Below are 22,540 nucleotides of genomic sequence, written 5' to 3'. Positions count from 1 at the left end.
CAGTTTCATTTTTTTACAAAGAATCAAGTCTAACTACAAATAGTGAAGGCATTTTTAACATCCTAAATAAATACCTTCATGAATGGCAGCTATCGTGGAAATCGTGTGTAGGTATTTGCAGAGATGAAGTTCTTTCAAAGATTGGTTGCGAGAAGGGTCTTTTATCTTGTTTATTTTTTGTTTTGTTTTGTTTTGGCTTACTTGTCTCCCTATGAGGGCAGAGTTAGACACAAGATCGGTTTTTATGTTGGGGGAAACAAGCCCCCCCCCAAAAGGGGGCACTCTAGTTAGTAACAAAAATTTAAAAAATATATCAGTCATGAAGGATACTCCTCCATTAACTGAAACCAAAAAAGTGAAGTGCGGCATTAAAACAGATACTATACTTTGATCTTGTTTATATAGTCCATTTGCTTAACAAATTTACAATTAAAGTTTGAACAATAAAGGCAAAAAATCACAAGCAAAAAACTTAGGTATAAAGCCCTATAAGAAATTGGGGGAGGCGAAATGGCCTGAATGCAAAGAAAGTAAAAAAAACAAAAAATAAAAACAAAAAACAATAAATGAAAAAAAATAAGGATGTTATTGTAACTTATTGCTTCCGTCATAGACAGGCCTTGATATATAAAAAAAAAAAAAAAATAGGAAAAGATTTAAGAGTGGTCTTAGAACAAGTTGTATAAGTGGCGAACTCTATTAAAACAAGACCTGTTTAATCACGCTTATGTGAACAGATCTGCACCAATATGAAATCTCAACACAGACGACTATAAGGTGGAACGATAACGTTGTCATCCTAAAGAAAACAACACTGCAGCTATATTTTAAAAATCTACGTTGAAAAACTTAATTCGAAGTGACTTGATTATTTAGCAGAGCTGATATCTATTTAATGTAGCCACCATCAGCCTCAATCACCGCCTAGATATGGGTTCGGAACTAGGAGCATGCCTTTTTCACAAGTGCCGGCGAGAGCTCGGCCGATGGCGGCGGTCAGGCTGGCTTTGGTATTGTGGGAGGTTATGTTAGTGAAATTCTCGACGTATGCCTGAACGAAGTAGTCTAGCGGGTTCATGTCGTGCAAAGAACGGAGGCAGCAAGAAAAGGGTAAAAGTCGTAGCACTTCTTCTGCCAGTAGCCACCTGATTGCAATAAGGGATCACCAAACTCTTCAACACATTCAGGCACACTTTGTTGACATTCTAGCAGACTTCGAAGATGTGGAGTGGCATGATTTGGCCTTCACTTGAAACTACAACAAAAAAAAAAACATAACCGTGACCGGAAGCATTGTTTTCATCACGCTGGGCACGTTCCTGTTATTTGTGGCAATCCAGTGATGCAATTTTGAGGGTACTGGCAATATTCCTATTTGTATAACTTGGATCGGCAGAGAGCTTGAGTTGTATAACGGCGCAACTTCGATCCCGCTCATTGAACATTGCGTTACTTTCAGACATGATCGAAGGCTTCCATCGCTGTTAGGATTTGTACACAACTGGTCAAATAATAGATGGTCTGCAACAAAAATAAATAAATAAATAAATAAATGAATAAATAAAATAGGGTTTCAGCAAACGGAAATGGAATCATGTCGTCTTTTCTAGGGTGACTATTTTATCGTTCTACCCTGTATTTTACACACCGGGGTGAGGTGACTGTCAAGAGGCAAAACACATAACCGCGTACACGATTTACGACAAGAACTTATCACATTCTTGGATGCAACGAAGCAATTACAAGTTCGTAGCATCTTCCAATTAGAACACTGGATTGTAAAATTACAATATTTGACATCGATTTTTCAACATATCAATGTTTTAAACTCTGGCATGCAAGGGGAAGAGGAAAATATCTACCTTACTTCGATATATATATATATATATATATATATATATATATATATATATATATATATATATATATATATATATATATATATATAGGAGCAAACAGTTAATAAAACTTTGAAATGAGTTAAAAACATATTTAATCTGAAAAGGAAACACTAGATAAGTGGATAGTCCTAATTACATTTAATTGCAATTTTTATTTCACACACACACACACACACACACACACACACACACACATATATTATTTTAGTTTAGTTTAGAGGAGCTAAGTCATCGGTATCGTCGGTTTCAAACTTATCTCATCTAAACTTTCTGTAAATAAAAAATATACATAATACGCTCTTATTTTCGAAATTTTTTCTTATAATGGAGCACTCTGCTCGAATCTATTTTTCAAAAAAACATAACGATCTTTCGAAAAATATAACTATATATGTATATATATATATATATATATATATATATATATATATATATATATATATATATATAAAGTCACTTTGTAAAGTCACTTTGCGTGTGTGTGTGATTTCCTTCCTCATAGGTTCTGAAACGGCTGAGCCTATCTTCTGCAAATTTCACACGAAGGTATTTTTTTGTTTTTGGCATTTTTCTTAGATATGTTTTGTACAGAAATTCAATATATTTATCGAAAATCGAAAAAATCCGATCTTAAAAATAGCCTTTCTCCCCTTAGAGATAAGGAGGAATTATTGCAGGGGAATAGTTTTCTCCCGAAAAATTCTTCTTTTTTTTATCTATTAGAGGAGAAAGACTAATCTTAAGATCGTCAAGTCCAAACATCAGCTGACGTTATATTGTAAACAAACACAGAGACGGAATTTGATGAACGACATTATTATTATTATTATTATTATTATTATTATTATTATTATTATTATTATTATTATTATTATTATCATTATTATTATCATTATTATTATTATTATTATTATTATTATTTTTTTTATTATTATTATCATTATTATTATCATTATTATCATTATTATTATTATCATTATTATTATTATCATTATTATTATTATTATCATTATTATTATTATTTTATTATTATTATTATTTTATTTTTTAATTAAAATTTTTTAAATTTTATTTTGCGAATACGTCCACCATGCAAATTATTCCTCGTAATACATACTATTCCATGGAGGATTGATTCTATAATAATACATGCGCAATCTGCATAAATTAAAATATCATGTTTAAGCGTATTGTATGACCGGGCAAAAACACTAAAGTCTGTAGGTGAAAATCGTTAATATTGTAGGCTGTATTGATTACGTGAGCTATATTGAGTAGCTCGAATAAATATGTACTAAACAGAAAATGCAACTTTGAATTATACTATGTATTTATATCTACGATCAATGTGTGATGAAAATGTAGGAGATGCTACAAAAAACTATCTCCACTGAAATAGGTATATGTGATACTTTAAGGCTTAACTGAACCTTGCAGAAATTAGTTGGAATTAATTAGTTTGCATAGAGATTTAAGTAAATCGAACAAATCATGCTAAACTCTGAATCTGATACATATCGAATGCAGTGTCGACTCCTAAGTAGTTGATTTGCTCTCTTTATAAGTCATCCATGGAAATATACGATAGAGTCATAGCTAAGGTCAATTTGCTTAACAAAAGACAGGAGATTTTATAAAGCTGCCTACGCTGAAATACATATATGCTATTCCACTTTAGATCTAACTTAACGCTGCAGAAATTAGTTAAAATTAATTAACTCTTGCCAGGATTTATGTAAATCAAACGAATATTACTAAAACTTTGCAATTTATGCACATGCAATGCAGTGATGACTTCCAAATAATTGATTTGCTGTCTTTGTAAGTCAATCATCAAGAAATATTACAATAGCTTGCTTTCTATATCTAGGTAGCATGAGTGATATAAGTAGGATGTTCTGATTTAATCTTTTTAGACAACCCATAAATAAGGATAGTAATCAGATAATTAATTAATGAGCTGGCTGGTTTTAGAATGTGCTTAAACCGATAGACACTTAATTATAATTACATATTTTTTACAAAGGGGTTGCCACATATCCAGGCCCGATAGCCACTCGAAGATAAGAGTCAATGTGCGCATTGTAGTCATTTGGAGAATAGTAATCCTTTGTGGTGGAAATTTGGTATAATTAGATTATTTATGAGGACGGCCTAATAAGAACTTGTTTACGTTGGACTTGAAGACTGCAATATTGTAGTATGCTGGAAAACAGACCAGCACAAAAGAGTTCCACAGGCGGGCAGTTCCAGGAGAGAAGCTTTGTTCATGGAATCCATGTTTAGGTTTAGGTTCCGACAGAGAGTAGGGGAATTTATTGATAGTGATTTTGGCTAGATGAGTGTTTTTTGTGAAAGATTGGCGAGGGGAGAACATAGATTGGAGCTTAGTCAAACACTTGCCATGAAAATTAGATGGATAAACTGAGATCAATCGTATTTCAATAGATCATTAAATATAAATACATGTATATATATATATATATATATATATATATATATATATATATATATGTCAATATTCCCAAACTAGAAGATGTAATTAATTCTAACTTATACTTTATTCATATTTTGTATGAATTACGTCTTACACCTGTTTAATTGAATAGCGGAAGTCCATCAAACAACCCATCAGAGACAAAAATATATCATTCAGAAATTAGTTGAAAAGAAAGTTTTTTCCTTGCAAAAACTATTGGCAAAATAAAATAGAGATATTTAAAGTTCGCAAAAACATAAGAACAATAAAAACTTATCGTAGTGTTTATAGACACCTATCCACAGGCTGTTGAATTCAACCCACACGCCTGGAATCATTTTTTTTTTTTGACCGCCATCTTCTATTATTGAAAAATTCTATAGTTATATATGTTTCTAAAAATCGTATTTATGTTTAAGTTCTATAAGGCAACGGTTCGCCCATATATGTAGTATTGTTTCCATACCTGGGCTGGTGCATCTACTACTAGTCTCTCGCTCTTAGACAGAGTTCAAAAAAGAATCGCCACCCTAGTAGGTTCTGAAGTATCAACTAAATTCCAACCTCCGTCCCGTCGCAGAAACGTGGTATCCTTGTGCATGCTTTACAAGTATTTCAATGGCAAGTGCTCTGACGAACTCCAAGCACTAGTATCCCCTTATCGGCAATATCCTCGATAAACTCAATAAGCAGCAAAATCCCACGCCTACACTGTAGAGATCACTAGAGGCTGTAAAGCCTTCTATTCGAATAGCTTTATCCTTCGGACTGCTGCACTTTGGAATTCCCTGCGGGCTCCTGTTTTCCTGACTGTACTGACATGCAGAAATTCAAGTATAATGCGAACAGACATCTTTATAAATAGTATCCCTGCAAATTTGGTCCTAAATAGTAGCAATTCGCGACTAAATGGCATTGCCCCTTGTTTATTTTAAGAAACCTAAGAACTCAAAGTTATGGAAATTTCTTCAAATCCGTTGAAAAAAAAACCCCTAACACACCTCAAAGTGCCACAGAACTGCAGTGACAATAATAATCAAATAACTACATATGTATGATATTGGACTAAATTGTCAATGTACATATCGTACAAATAATGTTCTGGTCCTGGATATGACCTTAAACTATATCTATTATTTTTAACTAATTTCTTAACAGATAAAAAAGAAACGGAGGCGTTATCAGATTCAGCTTGCGGGCTTTGGCGTGTGTGGAACCACCCCTTAATTGCCATTACTCCCAGGTCCACTCTGATCCGGAGTGGTAGTACCTGTTAGGGTCCCAACTATGGGTTAAATAAAAACTGACGTGAAAAAAAACAAAAAAAAAACAAACAAACAAAACCCCCCAAATATATTCTATTAAAATATTTTTCTTCAAAATCACTGGATTTGGCATTAAATAACCTAAAAAGGGTTGATATGCCATAAAACAAAAACTAACAAACCAACAAATGATGTTCCTGAACCTATTAATACTACTACTATAACTGTAAATGTAATTGTAGAAACGATAATAATTGTTCATGAAGTAAAAAGTATATAACTTTTTTGTTTGTTTACAAAGGAATCACCACTTATCAAGACCCAGAGGCCACTCGAGGATAAGGATTGAAGAGTGTAAAGTGGTCAATGGTACACTATTATAGTGATCGTTAGAAGTGTAAATTTGGTAAATTCGATTACTTAAGGGGAACGGCTCATCAAGAACTTGTTTACATTGGACTTGAAGACGGCCATATTGTAGTCAGCTGAAAAGTAGGCAAATGAAAGAGAGTTTCACAGATATGCAGTTTTAAGAAAGAAACTTTGTTCATGGAATGTTGTACAACTAATTAAACATTAGACTTTAAATCTTCAAGTCAATTAATTTTTTTAACGTTTTAGCAAAACTCTGCGGTATGCACCTAAATTTCAATTATCGTCTTGAATATCAATGAAAATTGAATACTCAAAATTCAACAAACTCGAAATTTTCTCATATCTACTCCATGAAACTCTCTGGAAAGAATTATATACGTAATCTTATTATAATTCGCATATTATCTAAGTCTTAGCAATTCCAACATTAATATTAATTGCAGTTTAAGGTTAGCAGAACAACCCCAATTTGATCCTAACAATCATCTTAAAATACTAAAACATTATCTATATATATTTCATATTTTAAATTCTAGGATATCTATATATCCACAAAAGTGAAATTGTCTCTCTGCCTGTGTGTACATTTCCCTATCATTATTCTGTCAATTCTCAGTGTACACACCTGAGATTTGACATATTGAGGGGTATTGAGATTTTGGAAAAGACGTTTAATCTGTTTTCGGCCAGAAATTTGACTGTCAAGGGTCAATGTTCAACGATGTGACATTTGAAAATTCTACCAAAGTCCTCAGCCGACTTTGGGTCTAAGCACTTGAAATTTTAGATGTAGGTTACTTGGACAGGGATCAAATTTTTAATTTGATTTGGGTCTAAAACAATAAATGTTAAAAGGTTAAAATTGGGGTCAAAGTTTAAAAACAAACTTGACCCCTCAGTTAATTTTTTTTTTTGAAATTTTACATAAAGTACACTCAGACATAGGGCAAGCTTTTTTATTGGTTTTTGCCCGAAAGTTTGGCTAGCAAGCGATCAAAGTTCAAAAGATATAACTTTTGCGGCCTCTAGTAAACTATTCATAAAGTTTTGGGTCTAAATATTAGAAATATGATATAAAGGGTATTCAGACACGCAGCAAACTTTTTAATCAGTTTTTGGGCGAAATTTTTGCTTCCAAGAGGCCGAAGTTGAAAGAATTGACCTTTGCAGATTCTATCAAACTCCTCCGCTAATTTTGTGTCTAAACATTTGAAATTTTAGATGTAGGTTAAACGTTTTAATATATATATATATATATATATATATATATATATATATATATATATATATATATATAAAGTTATGAACAGTATATAGGGCCCGCGCAAAGCTAAGCTGAACTGCTAGTACAAAATAATTTTAACTTCAATTGTTACACTACTATTTATTCGAAATAAGCTAACATATACGCCATTCAATCGAGACAGATTTTTCTTATCTCTTGCTTTTTATCAAATAAATTTTCATTAGATATTACTATATGAAAAGATTAAAGTAACTTTTCCCTTTTGTTAGGTATATATTTGTTAGCTCTAACTAATACTAAGTATTGATCGACTAGATAGATATGATGCAATTCTCTACCTATGTATGAGTCAGGTACGTCCCAGGATGGAGTATTGCTGTCACATGTGGGCAGGAGCTGCTAGGAAGACCTTATCTTGCCTTGACAGAGTTCAGAATAGACTTCGTAGCCTAGTGGGTATGCCTTTTCTCTTCCCTGTAACCTCTTTCTCACAGAAGAGACGTTGCGAGCCTGTCTCTGTTTTATGGTTATTTTCATGGCAAGTGCTCGTCTGAGCTCCAATCTATGACCTCCTCGACAAACATTCATGAGCAACACTCGTTTAGCTGTAAACACTATCAATAATTTCCCCCATTCTTTACCTGTGCCTAAACCTAAACATAGATTCAATGAACAAAGCTTCTTTCTTAGAACTGCACACCTTCGGAACTCTCTTTCATTTACCTGCTTTCCAGCTGACTACAATATGACCGTCTTCAAGTCCAACGTAAACAAGTTCTTGATTAGCCGTTCCCCTTAAGAAATCCAATTTACCAAATTTACACTTGTAATGATTACTACGATATTGTCTCATTCACCACTGTACACTCTTTAATCCTTATCCTCGAGTGGCCTCTGGGCCTTGATAGGTGGTGATTCCTTTGTAAACAAAAAAGTTAAACACTTTTTACTTCATGAACGATTATTCACGTTTCTACAATTAAAGTTTTTTTTTTTTTTTTTAGCTATATTAGTAGTATTAATAGGTACAGGAGCATCATTTGTACGATATGCACGTTGTATCTTTGCACTATTATATCCCATTATAGATGCAGCTAGATTATTTAAAATGGAAAAATATATTTCAATTGTATTGTTACTGAAGAGTTTGCCTAATCTAGGAGGAAAAATTAATATAAAGCAATATTGATTAATATTAATGTTTGTTTAGTGAATTATTAGATTTGTTAGCACTAACATTATCTTTATATTACTTGTTTCGATTGGACTATTGTTCTCAGCATAGCCTTCGACCTTCTTCAGTCATACTGGTCGTTATCTTGGAAAATGAAAAAAAGGAGAAAAGTTACTGTCTCCGTAGATGGTGTGATATTTTTGTTTTATTTATTATTTTTTCTTTTCCGTGGTTTCATATATGTGAAAAATTTGGTTGCCAAAGGAGAAGAAACTCTAATAAAGTTCCACAGAGGATTATTTTCCTTTTATCATTGGAATTTTCAGGGGAGGGGGGGTTGAACAAATTTTGTTTTTCTTACAATTAGAGGGTTCCATGTGACTGATTTTGTTGGATAACTTTTCAATTCGCCGAACGGTATTTTTTTAAAATTTCAGCTGTCATGTTGTATATTATGGCGCCCAGTAGTTGTTGTTCGGCCATATTTTTCTCAAGCGCTTTCTATCGGTACATCCAACCGTCACCAGGAGCGATTGTTGTTGTTGTTGTCATTTTCTTTATTGAGGCTTGGTGTATTAATAGTTAGTTCTATTGTTTTTATTGATTATAAAGGTGGATACAGGATAGGTACGGCGAATTACAAAACAGATGAAAAAATGATAACAAACCTAATTAAAAATACACCAGACCCATCGACCAGAACAAAAAGATTAAACTAATAATATTTTATACTAAATTTAAAACCTCCAATTTAATAATTAAAAACAATAATAATACGATCACCACATTACCAAACTAATGTAGTGTATGAAGTTATTTGTTCCTTCGAAGCATGTCTCCGAACCCACTCTAAAAACTCATACAATGCATACATAGGTCACACCACAACAACACTCTCTCAATGACTAACCTACCATTTAGCTGACAATAGCGCCATAAAACAAGATATAACATTTCATGATAAAAACCTGCAATCGTCCGACATTAGAAATGCTTTAACTAACATTGCTAAAATTCAGTATCTTTCAAATTGCATATGGAGACTAAAATTACTCAAGGCTATACTGATTAAAAAACTATAGCCCCTTATTAACCGGATCTCATTTAATATCGGGTAAAATATACTAACTGTATTCAATAACTAACAATAAATAAACTAAATAAATAAAATATAAAATAAGAAAATTAAAAATAAAAATAATTCGCCTCTACTCATCCTGCCCCCACCTTTATCATAATAAAAAAAATAGAACTAGCTATAAATACACCAATCCTCAATAAAGAAAATGACAACAACACCAATTGCTCCTAACGACGATCGGATTTACTGATTGAATACGCTTGAGAAGAATATGGCCCAACAATAACTATTGAGCACCATAATATACATGTCAGCCAAAATAAATAAGAACGCTCGGAGAATTGAAAAGTTATTAAAAAAAAATCGGAAAAAAGAAGAACTCAGCGGTGTTCAATCAGACGTGCTTGAATAATGGCTTGATGCTAAAATATACAAATATATATGCACAGTCTCACCATTGGAAGTTAGAAATTAGAATTCTGTCAAATTACGTTACTCATAGTCTGGAAAGAAAGGAATGAGAGAAAGATGGGCAGGATTCATTTGCAAGTTTAAAGCTAACCGTTTAGTTCTCGTTTAAATGCAGGTACCATATGTCCGTTATTTTTCTTATTCTAACGTAATACTCAAAATTAGTTGGTTTTCCAACTGAATAAACACTTGGAAATAAGTTAAAACACTAAAACTTATCCAGATCAGTAAAAAGTAACTTATTTTACTTTTGATAAACTTGCTTATTATATATATTTGGGTTTTTTTTAACACTTAATCGTTCTGTTGTCTATTATAAAAAATACACTCCCCCTCTCTCTCTCTCTCTCTCTCTCTCTCTGCATATATATATATATATATATATATATATATATATGTATATAATCTCAAACAAAAGATGATAGATAAATGTTGTTATATATAACTTTATTATATTATCAGATTAATAAGGAAAGGGTTATGGAAAAGAACCTCTTTAGGCCATGACATTCGAAGCTGAATATATATATATATATATATATATATATATATATATATATATATATATATATATATATATCGAGCTGAATTAAATATGTGAATTGAAAAAAGCAACTCAAACAAAAAATTTATAGTCAGATATGGTCAATATGTAGCAAAAAAATAAAAAATAAAAGTAAAAAAAAACATCAAGTGAAACAATTTATGCACGCAGTTTTTGCTACCAAAACTATTGAGCACATATTCAGAAATGAGTGCATGCTAATTTCCCTTTATACATATAACAAGAGAAGGAGATTAGAAAGAAAATGAGGCATACGAGGGTCGTTCCAAAAGTTAAGCCTCCCATTTTTAACTTAAAAAAAAAAAAAAAAATTGAAAAGCTATGAAGCCGGGCGAGGTATCATTAAAACGAATGACCGTTTTTTGCCCCAGAACTCATTTTTTCTACATAGTCAACTCTATTCTCAATGCACTTTTTTTGACAGGAATTCAATGACGCATATCTGCTTCTGACGTATATGCATGACAGAGGTTACTTTCTGGTAGCCTCACACCGTCAATATCTGCAACAGAGAGATGAAACTTTCAGGTCATGAATGTATAAATTCAGTCACCACAACAATGTAATCTGCAATCCACTCTGATCCATTGGGACGAAATAAAAAAATAGGAGGCATTATAATATTGGAACACACCTCCTAATAAGAAAAAAAAAAGAATAAGTATTTGTAGATCCCGTCCCCCTCATTCCCTAAAAAAAGTTTAATATATTTGAATAAAAAAAAAAAAAATTAATGCTAATCAGGTTCGAGAGTTTAGAGCAATACCAATCGTTTTAACTTTTAAATGCTTTCAAATACTGCTCAGTGGATTTTTTTTAACATGATTTTTGAAAGAAAGGTGATGTTAACCAGACGTTCTATTTATTAAATCACAAATCAATCTAGGCTCTATATTTTTGGTTTCAAATCTGTTAAAATCCGTTTAAATCATTTTTCTGTAATCTATCTATATAAATAAAACGGTAGATGTATGTTCGTGTGCGTCTGTGTGAAAATATTTAACCGATTGATTTAATTGATGAATTAAACCAATTGAATGAATTTTTGCGCATGCGCAAATTCATTCGATTGGTTTAATTTAAACTCTTTTTTTATTCATCTGTCGATAGCTGAAACGGTATGGAACACGGTTGGAACACGGCTAAATATTTTGGCTCCGATTCTAATTGATAGCACCTAAGGTATTTGGTTTTTAACTTTTAAAATCAGTACTATGTGTTAGGTATAATAACCAATAGAGGATTGGCTATGTAATAATAAATACGAAATCTGCACGAATTAAAATATATTTAAGCGGATTTTACGACCCAGCAAGGAACGGGCAAGGTCGGTCGCCTTCTGCTAAAAAATATAAAATAAATAAAAATTAAAAAATGATAAAATCTTAAGATTGTGACGAAGAAATGAAATGGCCGCTTGATTTCCAATGTCACGTAAAAAAAATGAAAGCTGAGTGAAACAGAAATCAAATACGAAACTAACACTAACCCAGTTTCGTTTTTACATAAAACATGCTGAAATGTCAAAGATGAATAATGAAATGAAGCAAAAGCTTTGTGTAATCATTTAAAAAAGCAAACAAAAATTTTCTTTAAAAAAGTATTTTATTAAATAAATCGTCTTCTGCAATTTATTATTTAAATTTTAAGTCTTTACTTGAAATATAAAAACATTTCGAGAAAGTATATGAGGAAAAATGTGTAGCGTCTACCCCGGAACTAAAATTTGATAGAGACTTTTGAATTGTCACCGTTTCCAGAGAGCTCTAAAAAAGAGGACAAAAAAAAACAAAATAAACCGTGGCGCTAAATTCGAATGCCCTCTCTTCCTCTTTCGCTCGATGACCCTTGAGGAGTTAACACGCGCTACTGCTGCGTCTGTCACATGTGCGCGACACGCGCTATGCCTGTTCTCATAATGAAAAAAAAACAAAAAAAAAAAACACTCTTCTTACCTTTCCACGCCACTCGAACGGCTATCCCAAAGAAAAATATTTAATTTATCTTTTCTTTTCGACTTTACGCCAAAAAAGACAACATTTACCCAGTCAGTAAAGATTTCTTTCTTTTCTACGGACACAAAAGAAACCACATGAGTTACATTACACTTCTTTTAATAAGCCAAGCCTGACTATTTATTTTCATTAATTTTTCTGAATATTTGTTTTTTATGAATGTTTATGAAAAATTATTTTAAAGGAGCTGTTCGCCGTTTTTCCCGGCGAGCAGCTCACTTCACTGGTGACCATTTTTCGTCAGACTTTGGTAGAACACGCGAGGAGCTGGACATTCCCAATTCGGCAGTTTAAAGACTTTCAAACTAAGTTTTTCTCAACCCAGACTAGGGTGGCAAACCAACCATGGATAGTGATACCATATCGGCGACAACGGCAATACAGGCCGTTCTTAAAATTCCGCCTTTCTGGACACAGGACCCGACGTTGTGGTTCGCCCACGTGGAAGCTCAGTTTTTCACTCAGCGAATTCACAGCGAATTAACTAAGCTGAACCACGTGGTGGCCGCACTCACGCACGAAGCGATGGCTGAAGTCCGCAACTTGATAATGGCACCCCCAGGATCTATTTCTTATGACACTTTTAAGTCGGAGTTAATCAGAAGAACAACCGACTCCCAACAAAAGCGTCTCCGGCAACTGCTGATCGAGGAGGAACTCGGCGACCGAAAACCATCCCAATTACTGAGACGGATGAAACAATTAATGGGCGAAAGCATTCTACAACCGAACATCCTCAAACAATTATTCGTTAGTTGGCTGCCATCCAGTATTCAGATGATACTAGCGTCTTCCAAAGACACCACATTGATCGAGGAATTGGCGGAGTTGGCAGACAAAATCATGGAAGTAACGGTTTCAGTAGCCCCGGTGCACGCACAGGCACCAGAGGATTCCTTTCCCGAAACCTCAGGCACCTCCACATATATCCGCGACGAACTGGAGAGACAAGCCCAACTAATCCAAAACCTGAGTGACCAGATTCGTGATATGGAGCTCAGACCAAGCAGATACCCGCGTCCGAGCGGACAGGACCGTTCTCGACCACGAAGTAACAGTCGAAATGGTGACAGGCTGTGTCGATTCCATACGCGTTACGGCGAAAAGGCTTTCCGATGCCGCAGGCCTTGCTCTTTCATGAAGAACGATAAGCAAGCGGGAAACGGCCAGGCCAGGTGGTAGGGGCGACCGATACCCTGGCAGAAACCACATTTGTCGCACCCTTTACATCACAGACAAGAACACTGGTACACGATTCCTCATTGATACCGGTGCAGAAGTCAGCATAATCCCCAAGGAACTGTTGAAAGAGAAACGTACCCCGTCGACTTTCTGTCTACAAGCCGTGAATCACTCATCTATTCCGACTTTCGGAGAAAAGTCGTTAACATTAGACCTGGGATTCCGACGCACCTTCCAATGGATTTTTACTATCGCGAAGCTGCCCATTCCAATTTTAGGAGCGGATTTCTTGCATCATTTTGGCATACTTGTGGACGTCAAACGCGGCAAATTAATCGACAATAGCACTGGACTTACCATGCAAGGGAAGATTAATAGAAAGATGACGATAAGCCCGGTCATATTGAAGGATGCTACGGACCCATACGCATATCTCTTAAAAGGTTTCCCTAATATAACTCGTCCTGTTTTTAGCAACGACAGGGTTACACGCGATGTTACCCACCACATCCAGACCAGAGGACCTCCTGTGAGCGCGCGCCCGCGCAGACTCAAACCTGACCGCCTGAAAGTCGCCAAGCAAGAATTTCAGCACATGTTGGATTTGGGTATTATTCGACCCTCCGACAGTAATTGGTCATCGCCACTCCACATGGTGCCCAAAAAGTCAGCAGGCGACTGGCGCCCTTGCGGGGATTATCGAGCACTGAACAGTCGCACGACTCCAGATAATTACCCCATTCCTCACCTCCAGGATTTTTCAAACTCTCTTCATGGTAAATCGATATTTTCCAAAATCGATCTCGTCCGTGCATACAATCAGATTCCTGTGGACCCTGAAGATATCCCCAAAACTGCTATAACTACCCCATTCGGACTCTTCGAGTTTCTACGAATGCCCTTTGGACTGAGAAATGCTGGCCAGTCCTTCCAGCGATTTATAGACGCAGTCTTACGTGGATTACCATTCGTTTACGCATACATTGATGATCTACTCGTAGCGAGTTTATCCGAAAGCGGACACGTGCAGCATCTACAGCAACTGTTCCACAGATTGTCGGAATACAGTGTTATCATCAACCCCAGCAAGTGTGAGTTTGGAGTCTCTCCGCTTTCCTTCCTGGGACATTTAATTGATTCAGAGGGTATCCGCCCTCTCCCGGAAAAAGTCCAATCCATTGTTGATTACCCGCCTCCCACTTCCCTTCGTAAACTTCGGGAATTCCTCGGGTTGATAAATTTTTACAGGTGTTTCGTTCCTCTCTGTGCCGAAATCGCACAGCCCTTAACGGATGTACTCAGGAACAATAAGAAAAAAAATGAGACAATCACTTTGAACGGAACGGAATTACACTCCTTCAACAAAGTAAAAGAAGCGTTAATGGCTGCCACTATGTTGTTTTTCCCCACCCACACGCTCCCCTATCCCTGTCCCCTATCCCTGTCAGTAGACGCATCTGATGTGGGCATTGGAGGGGTATTACAGCAGTTTGTAGACAACACGTGGCAACCACTATCTTTTTTCTCCAGGCGATTTCAGAATGCTGAGACTAAATATAGTACCTTTCGCAGAGAACTTTTAGCCGCTTATTGCGCGGTCAAGCATTTTCGCTACATGCTAGAGGGATCCGACTTCACTCTTTTTACGGACCATAAACCGCTATCGCACGCCTTGCTCGCCAAACCCAGCAAGCATTCACCCATAGAAAATCGTCATTTAGACTACATTTCTCAGTTCACTTCAGACATCAAATACATCAAAGGCACTGAGAACGTTGTCGCCGACACATTATCGCGCATGCACATTGATGCCATTCAGCCTACTGATAGTATCGATCTTAAACAGATCGCCGTCGACCAAAGAAATGATGAGGAGTTGAATAACTTGCTACATTCTGAAAGCCTATCATTCAAATAGGTTCCCATACCCTTTTCTAGCGAAGTGATTTGGTGTGATATGTCAACCGGACATGAGCACCCTTATGTTCCTCCCAAACATAGGCGAGCTGTTTTCTCTCAGCTGCACAGCCTATCGCATCCTGGCATCCGCTCTACACAGAAGTTGGTGACGTCTCGCTTTATATGGACAGCCATCAATCAAGATATACGCGAATGGACCAGGAGTTGCATACCTTGCCAAAAGTCTAAAATTCATAAACACATTAAAAGCCCACTTTTGACCTTCTCAACCCCTGAAGCTTGCTTTCAGCACGTCCATATAGACTTAGTGGGCCCACTCCCACCCTCCAGAGATTGTACACATATGCTGATTTGCATTGACAGGTTTTTGAAATGGCCTGAAGCCATACCCATTAAAGATACTTCTGCCGAAACTGTGGCCAAAGCCCTTATCACACAGTGGATAGCTCGTTACGGGGTGCCTAACACCATTACAACCGACAGAGGTAGACAATTCGACTCTTACCTCTTTTCGGAACTGTCTCACCTACTCGGATGTAAACACATACGCACTACTTCATACCATCCGGCGGCAAACGGCATGATTGAGCGCTTTCACAGGCAATTGAAAGCGTCCTTGAAAGCATACTCCGACCCTAACAGATGGATGGAATACCTTCCCTTCGTTCTCCTAGGTATTAGGTCCACCATCAAAACGGACATTGGTCTAACCCTAGCTGAAATGGTCTACGGAGCCTCACTGACCTTGCATGGGCGGATGGTCACACCTACCACCCCCGAACGCATGCCAGACCCGGCGAATTACACCTCCCGTGTAAAGGATTATATGGTAATACCTTTCAACATCACGCCAAGAGCACAAGATGTACACACGCATGTTCCCAAGGACATGAACTCATGGACCCACGTGTTCGTCCAGAATAATGGCGTGACTACCCGCCTTCAGTCGCCGTATTCCGGCCCTTACAAAGTACTCAAGAGATACCCGAAATTCTTCATAATCGAGATTAACGGCAGACGTGACTCGGTCAGTGTCGATCGCTTAAAGAAAGCGATTTTTGACGATGATGTCACACACATGCAGAAACCAAAGACTACGGTCCGTTTCGACGACCCCGACTCATCGAGCACGACCATTTCTACCAGGTCGGGTAGACGCATTCAGCGCCCACACCGATTTGCCGTTTACACTCAGTGACATTCTGTTCTCCTTATCGACATACTGTCTAGTAGGGGGGTAATGTAGCGTCTACCCGGGAACTAAAATTTGATAGAGACTTTTGAATTGTCACCGTTTCCGGAGAGCTCTAAAAAAGAGGAAAAAAAAACCGTGGCGCCAAATTCGAGTGCCCTCTCTTCCTCTTTCGCTCGATGACCCTTGAGGAGTTAACACGCGCTACTGCTGTGTCTGTCACATGTGCGCGACACGCGCTATGCCTGTTCTCATAATGAAACAACAACAAAAAAAACATTCTTCTTACCTTTCCACGCCACTTTTCACTCGAACGGCTATCCCAAAGAAAAATATTTAATTTATCTTTTCCTTTCGACTTTACGCCCAAAAAAGAGAACATTTACCCAGTCAGTAAAGATTTCTTTCTTTTCTACGGACACAAAAGAAACCACATGAGTGTAATACACAAAAGGGTAAATAAAATTACACTTCTTTTAATAAGCCAAGTCTGACTATTTATTTTCATTAATTTTTCTGAATATTTGTTTTTTATTAATGTTTATGAAAAATTATTTTAAAGGAGCTGTTCGTCGTTTTTCCCGGTTGTAAAGTTGTAAAAATTTCCTCCTTCTTTTTGTGGTCTAAAATATTTTAAAAAGTAAAACTATAAAAAACAACATTCAGCATAAAGAAAAAAATAACAATATTATTATTATCATTATTATTATTATTATTATTATTATTATTATTATTATTATTATTATTATTATTATTATTAATAATAATAATAATAATAATAATAATAATAATAATAATAATAATAATAATAATAATTGCCACTCAAATTCCAGGTGAGACCAATAGCCGCTGCTAGCGATAAATCCATGTTAAGTAGCTGTTGCGATAATGCAAATTCATTGGCAAATGATATCAAGAGGTGGAGAGTACTGGAAAACTGGGGAGACTTGTCACCCAGCTTCCAGGGAACACCACAGTTTGTTTTCAGGGAGAGATCTTTTATGACCTTGTTTTCAAGGAGAGATCTTTTATTCTTCTTGTGAGCCAATAATAGTGGATGCGACGCAGGATAGAGCTGTAATATGTAATAGTCCTTGAGCGTCAAAAGATGTTCCAAACTATAAAAACTTCTTGAATCTGACCCGTCGATATTCTCGGGTCAGGTTTCGTACTACGATCGGCGATAAATCAAATACCAAACCCTTCTAACGAATGGAGCATGTGTGGATTAACTGGTTTTGACGCCTCAAAAAATGGGGAGGTAATACAAGAAAGAAAGATTGCATGAGAATGGTGCTGAGCCCAAAAGATCAAATCGTTGTCAGAAAGCCGAGGAAAATGTGATTCAAATCGCCCCTTTGAAGCTGTGAGTTGAGTCGTGGTTACCGAGTGCTTGTCTCTCGGTGGTGGTGGTTGAACAGAGCAAAAACCTACCTGGCTCATTTCACATCATCATCATCATCATCATCATCATCATCATGAAAATAATGATAATAATAATAATAATAATGAAAATAATAATATTAATAATATTAATAATAATAATAATAATAATAATAATAATAATAATAAAAACTACTGTTCATCATAGCCATGATACCCTTGAACAGTATTCTGAGAAAGTGCCAAGCCGGATACAAGTTCTCCAATACAGAAGAAAAAATGAACCACCTGATGTATATGGACGATCTGAAACTTTTTGCAAGGGTCGAAAAGGAGCTAGAGACACTAATTAACACTACCAGGATCTTCAGCCAAGATATCCAAATGGAATTTGGAATGGAAAAGTGCGCACAACTAGTTATAAGAAAGGGAAAACTGGAAACGACAGAAGGCATGAACTACCCAACCAAACAGAAATGAGGGCACTAGGGAAACAAGACGACTATAAATACTTGGGAATTCTGGAAGCGGACACCATCAGAGCAGCAGAAATGAAAGACAAAATTGGAAAGGAATATCTCAGGAGAACAAGAAAACCCCCGGAAACGAAATTATATAGTAGAAACCTAATAAAAGGTATAAATACATAGGCAGTATCACTAGTAAAATACTCTGGACCGTTTATAGGATGGACGAAAGAAGAACTGAGACAACTCGACCAGAAAACCAGGAAACTCATGACCATGCATAATGCACTATTGCACTACACCCAAAGGACGATATTGACAGACTATACGTGAAAAGGAAAGACGGCGGGAGAGGACTGATCTGTATAGGAGACTGTATGAAGGATACGGAAATAGAACTAGAAAAATACATAATGCAAAACACTGAAAGGATAATTATGGCAGCGAGAGACACTGAAAAAAAAAAAAAAAAAAACAGAAAACAGAGAGACAAACGACAAAACAAGAAAAGAGAAATGGGAAGAGAAACAACTCCACGAAAGATTCATAAGAATGAAAAAAAAAATGAGAATAACGAAAACACCTGGACATGGATGCGAAAAGGACATATAAACCGAGAAACTGAATCTCTAATAACTGCAGTAGCAGTATCAGAGTTTTTGTGAAAATAGCGAATAATTCCACCCCATCTTTCCAAGCTTATAACTCCTCGAAAAATGCAATTCAAGCCCTAATTTTTTTTTTCAATTAAAGGAGCAAGGACCAAGATTTCATTAAAAAAAAAAAAAAAAAAAAAAAAAAACGTGTTTTTTTTTTTAAAAGGTTTTAAACTTCGGACTTTACAGGTAAAATTCGACGAGAACACGATGTCCGTTTTTTTTTTAAATTTGAATATATTATGTATTGACCTTTTCTCTTCAATTTGTGAGTAAATAATTATGTACTTATCCGAGTCGAAATTAATTATTATTAGACATTTACAAAATTGGAGGCGTGAATTATTCGACCCCCTGTCTTTCCAAGCTTATAACTCCTCGAAAAATGTAATTCAAGCCCTAATTTATTTTTCAATTAAAGGAGCAAGGACCAAGGTTCCATTAAAAAAAAAAAAAGAAAAAAGAAAAAACAAATAACGTGGTTTAAAAAAAGGTTTTAAACTTCAAACTTTACAGGTAAAATTCTACAAGAACACGATGTCCGTTTTTTTTTAAATTTGAATATATTATGTATTGACCTTTTCTCTTCAATTTGTGAGTAAATAATTATGTACTTATCCGGGTCGAAATTAAGTATTTACTTTGTAATAGACACTTAACAATTGGGATGGGGGGGGGGAACCGTGAATAAAAAAAAAAAACGTTTGTCTAAAATATTATATTCGGTTTATTGGAAAGAACATAAAATTTCACATTGACCCTGAAAATATCGTAAAAATAGAATCAATAGAAAAATTTTGATAGATTTTTAAAATTTAAAAATTTAAAAATATTGAGTTTAAAAATTGAAAAATATTGAGTTCGGAAAATTCATTACTGTTTTAAAAAATAAAATAAAAATATTTTTATTACTTTTAAAACAACTGTAATAGTTTATTTTGGAAGTATAATCCATAAAGAAAATAAATAACCCACTTTTAACAGAGAAATTACGAGATTTTTATATTGAATTCGCAGTTTCGTGTTAGGGGTGTCAAAAATTCCTACAAAAATTCTGATAGTGCTGCAGCACAAGATAAGAAAGCCCGAGGAGCGAGCGCTAACCAGACCTCGGCTGGACAAGCGCAAAGAGAACTGGGACCTTGGGGAGGCTGAGTGCCACTCAAATTCCAGTATAAACCAATGGCCACTACCAGCGAGAAAGCAATGGTAAGCGGCTGTTGCGATGATGCAAATTCATTTGCAAATGCTATAGCAGGTGGAGAGAGCTGGACGTCTGGGGAGACTTGTTGTCACTCAGCTTCCAGAGAACACCAAAGGTTTCCAATCAGATCGTTTGTTGACTTGTGTGAAAGCTCCGACCTCCGTGTGAGCCAATAATAATAATAATAATAATAATAATAATAATAATAATAATAATAATAATAATAATAATAATAATAATGCGTTCTTGCAACGATTGGAGTTCATTTTGTCCTCTTTCACGTTTCGTAAAAGTTGTTTTATTTCCTTTTTTTAAGGTGGGAGGGGGTTTGTTGTGTTCCATTTGTTTAAGATTTTTTTTGTCTTCACTTGCAAGAAGATAGCCAAAACGAGAAAGAAAGCAAAAAAAAAAAAAAAAAAAGACGTATGCTAGCTACAGAGCATGCGCGCATTTTTTTTTTTTTTTTTGCATTGCCCTATCCTTCCCCTGCACGTCCCCCAGTGGGCCATCCGCCCGTCCTTCCTTAGTGATAAATAAAGCTGTTGTTTTCGTCGCAAGCGTGAGAGTAGTAGTGAAATCCTATTGGTGCCGGCGGCGAAGTTGGTAGCAGTGACGAGGGCGAAGAGTGAGTGATTTGGAGAGGATGCGTGACGGTGAATTTGAGATTTTTAATTAATTTTTTTCCTTTTCCTTCTTTTTTTGCTGCGGATGTTAAGTTACATTTGAAAGATTAATCGCAAGAGACCCAAGGACTAAATCTTGTTTTTATTACTTTAAAAAATCTAAGTAAAACTAAAATAAAAATATATAAATATTAAAGCAGAACGGATTATTATACTTGTCAACTAAGTTGTACTCTTGTCAAACGAATGATAAATATCATATATATATATATATATATATATATATATATATATATATATATATATATATATATATATATATATATATATATATATAAAAGTGAACGTGTTTGTCTGTGTGTGTCTGTGTGTGTGTACATTTCCCTACGCAATAACTCTGACAATTTTTAGTCTACATACTCAAGATTTGATATACAGGGTACTGAGATTCGGGGAAATCTATGGGATTTGTTTTCGGCCCAAAATTTGGCTGTTAAGGGGTCAAAGTTCAACGATTTGACCTTTGAGAACTCTACAAAACTCCTCCGACAATTTTGGGGTCTAAACACTTGAAATTTTAGATATAGGTTCCTTGGACATGGATCTAACTTAATAATTTGATTTGAGCCCAAAGCAATAAATTTTAAGTGGTCATAATAGGGGTCAAAGTTAAAAAAAAATGACCGTTTTTTATTTTTTTGCCCAGCATACACCTCCAAACACCCGGGCAACGCCGGGCACCTATTTTAGTATATATATATATATATATATATATATATATATATATATATATATATATATATATATATATATGATGGGAATAATGGAAATAGCATTCAGACGAAATAGAGAAATAAAAAGTAACAAACCGAGTTATGTGTGTATCAACGTTTCGTCTTTATTTCATTCATCTAGTTCGAATCTCTGGACTGGCGTTAATCGTGATATCCTGCACTGATGATTCCCGAAAAATGAAATACTAGAGTCTGTATGTAATTAATAATTATTATAGTAAATAATAATAATAATAATAATAATAATAATAATAATAATAATAATAATAATAATAATAATAATAATAATAATAACTGTGTGTGTGCGTATGTAATTTGCTATTGTTAAAAACAATATAGATATATAATAATCTAAGTAAATAAACAAAAAACTATATATATATATGTGTGTGTGCGCGTGCGTATGTAATTTGCAATTGTTAAAAACAATATATATATATATATATATATATATATATATATATATATATATATATATATATAACTACTTCATTTACTCACATAAAAATTAATATACGAAAGTGTAAATTTATGCGTAAACTTTAAG

General features: G+C 35.1%; 1 protein-coding gene across 1 annotated transcript; it reads left to right on the top strand.

Moving 5' to 3' along the window:
• The first annotated feature begins 12,917 nt into the window (after window positions 1-12,917).
• On the top strand, window positions 12,918-13,754 carry LOC145268421 (uncharacterized). Its single transcript, XM_080123982.1, has one exon. The coding sequence runs from the start codon at window positions 12,918-12,920 to the stop codon at window positions 13,752-13,754; it is 837 nt and encodes a 278-aa protein (XP_079980108.1).
• Window positions 13,755-22,540: the final 8,786 nt, after the last annotated feature.

Source organism: Euprymna scolopes, chromosome 43, assembly GCF_053919585.1.
Source record: "Euprymna scolopes isolate OS-2025 chromosome 43, ASM5391958v1, whole genome shotgun sequence".
Lineage (NCBI taxonomy): Eukaryota > Metazoa > Mollusca > Cephalopoda > Sepiida > Sepiolidae > Euprymna > Euprymna scolopes.
This window is presented reverse-complemented; position numbering and strand designations above follow the sequence as displayed.

What these genes read in the sequence shown, in the direction of transcription:
- LOC145268421 (XM_080123982.1), top strand. Translation starts at nt 12,918, where the DNA reads ATGGATAGTGATACCATATCGGCGACAACGGCAATACAGGCCGTTCTT.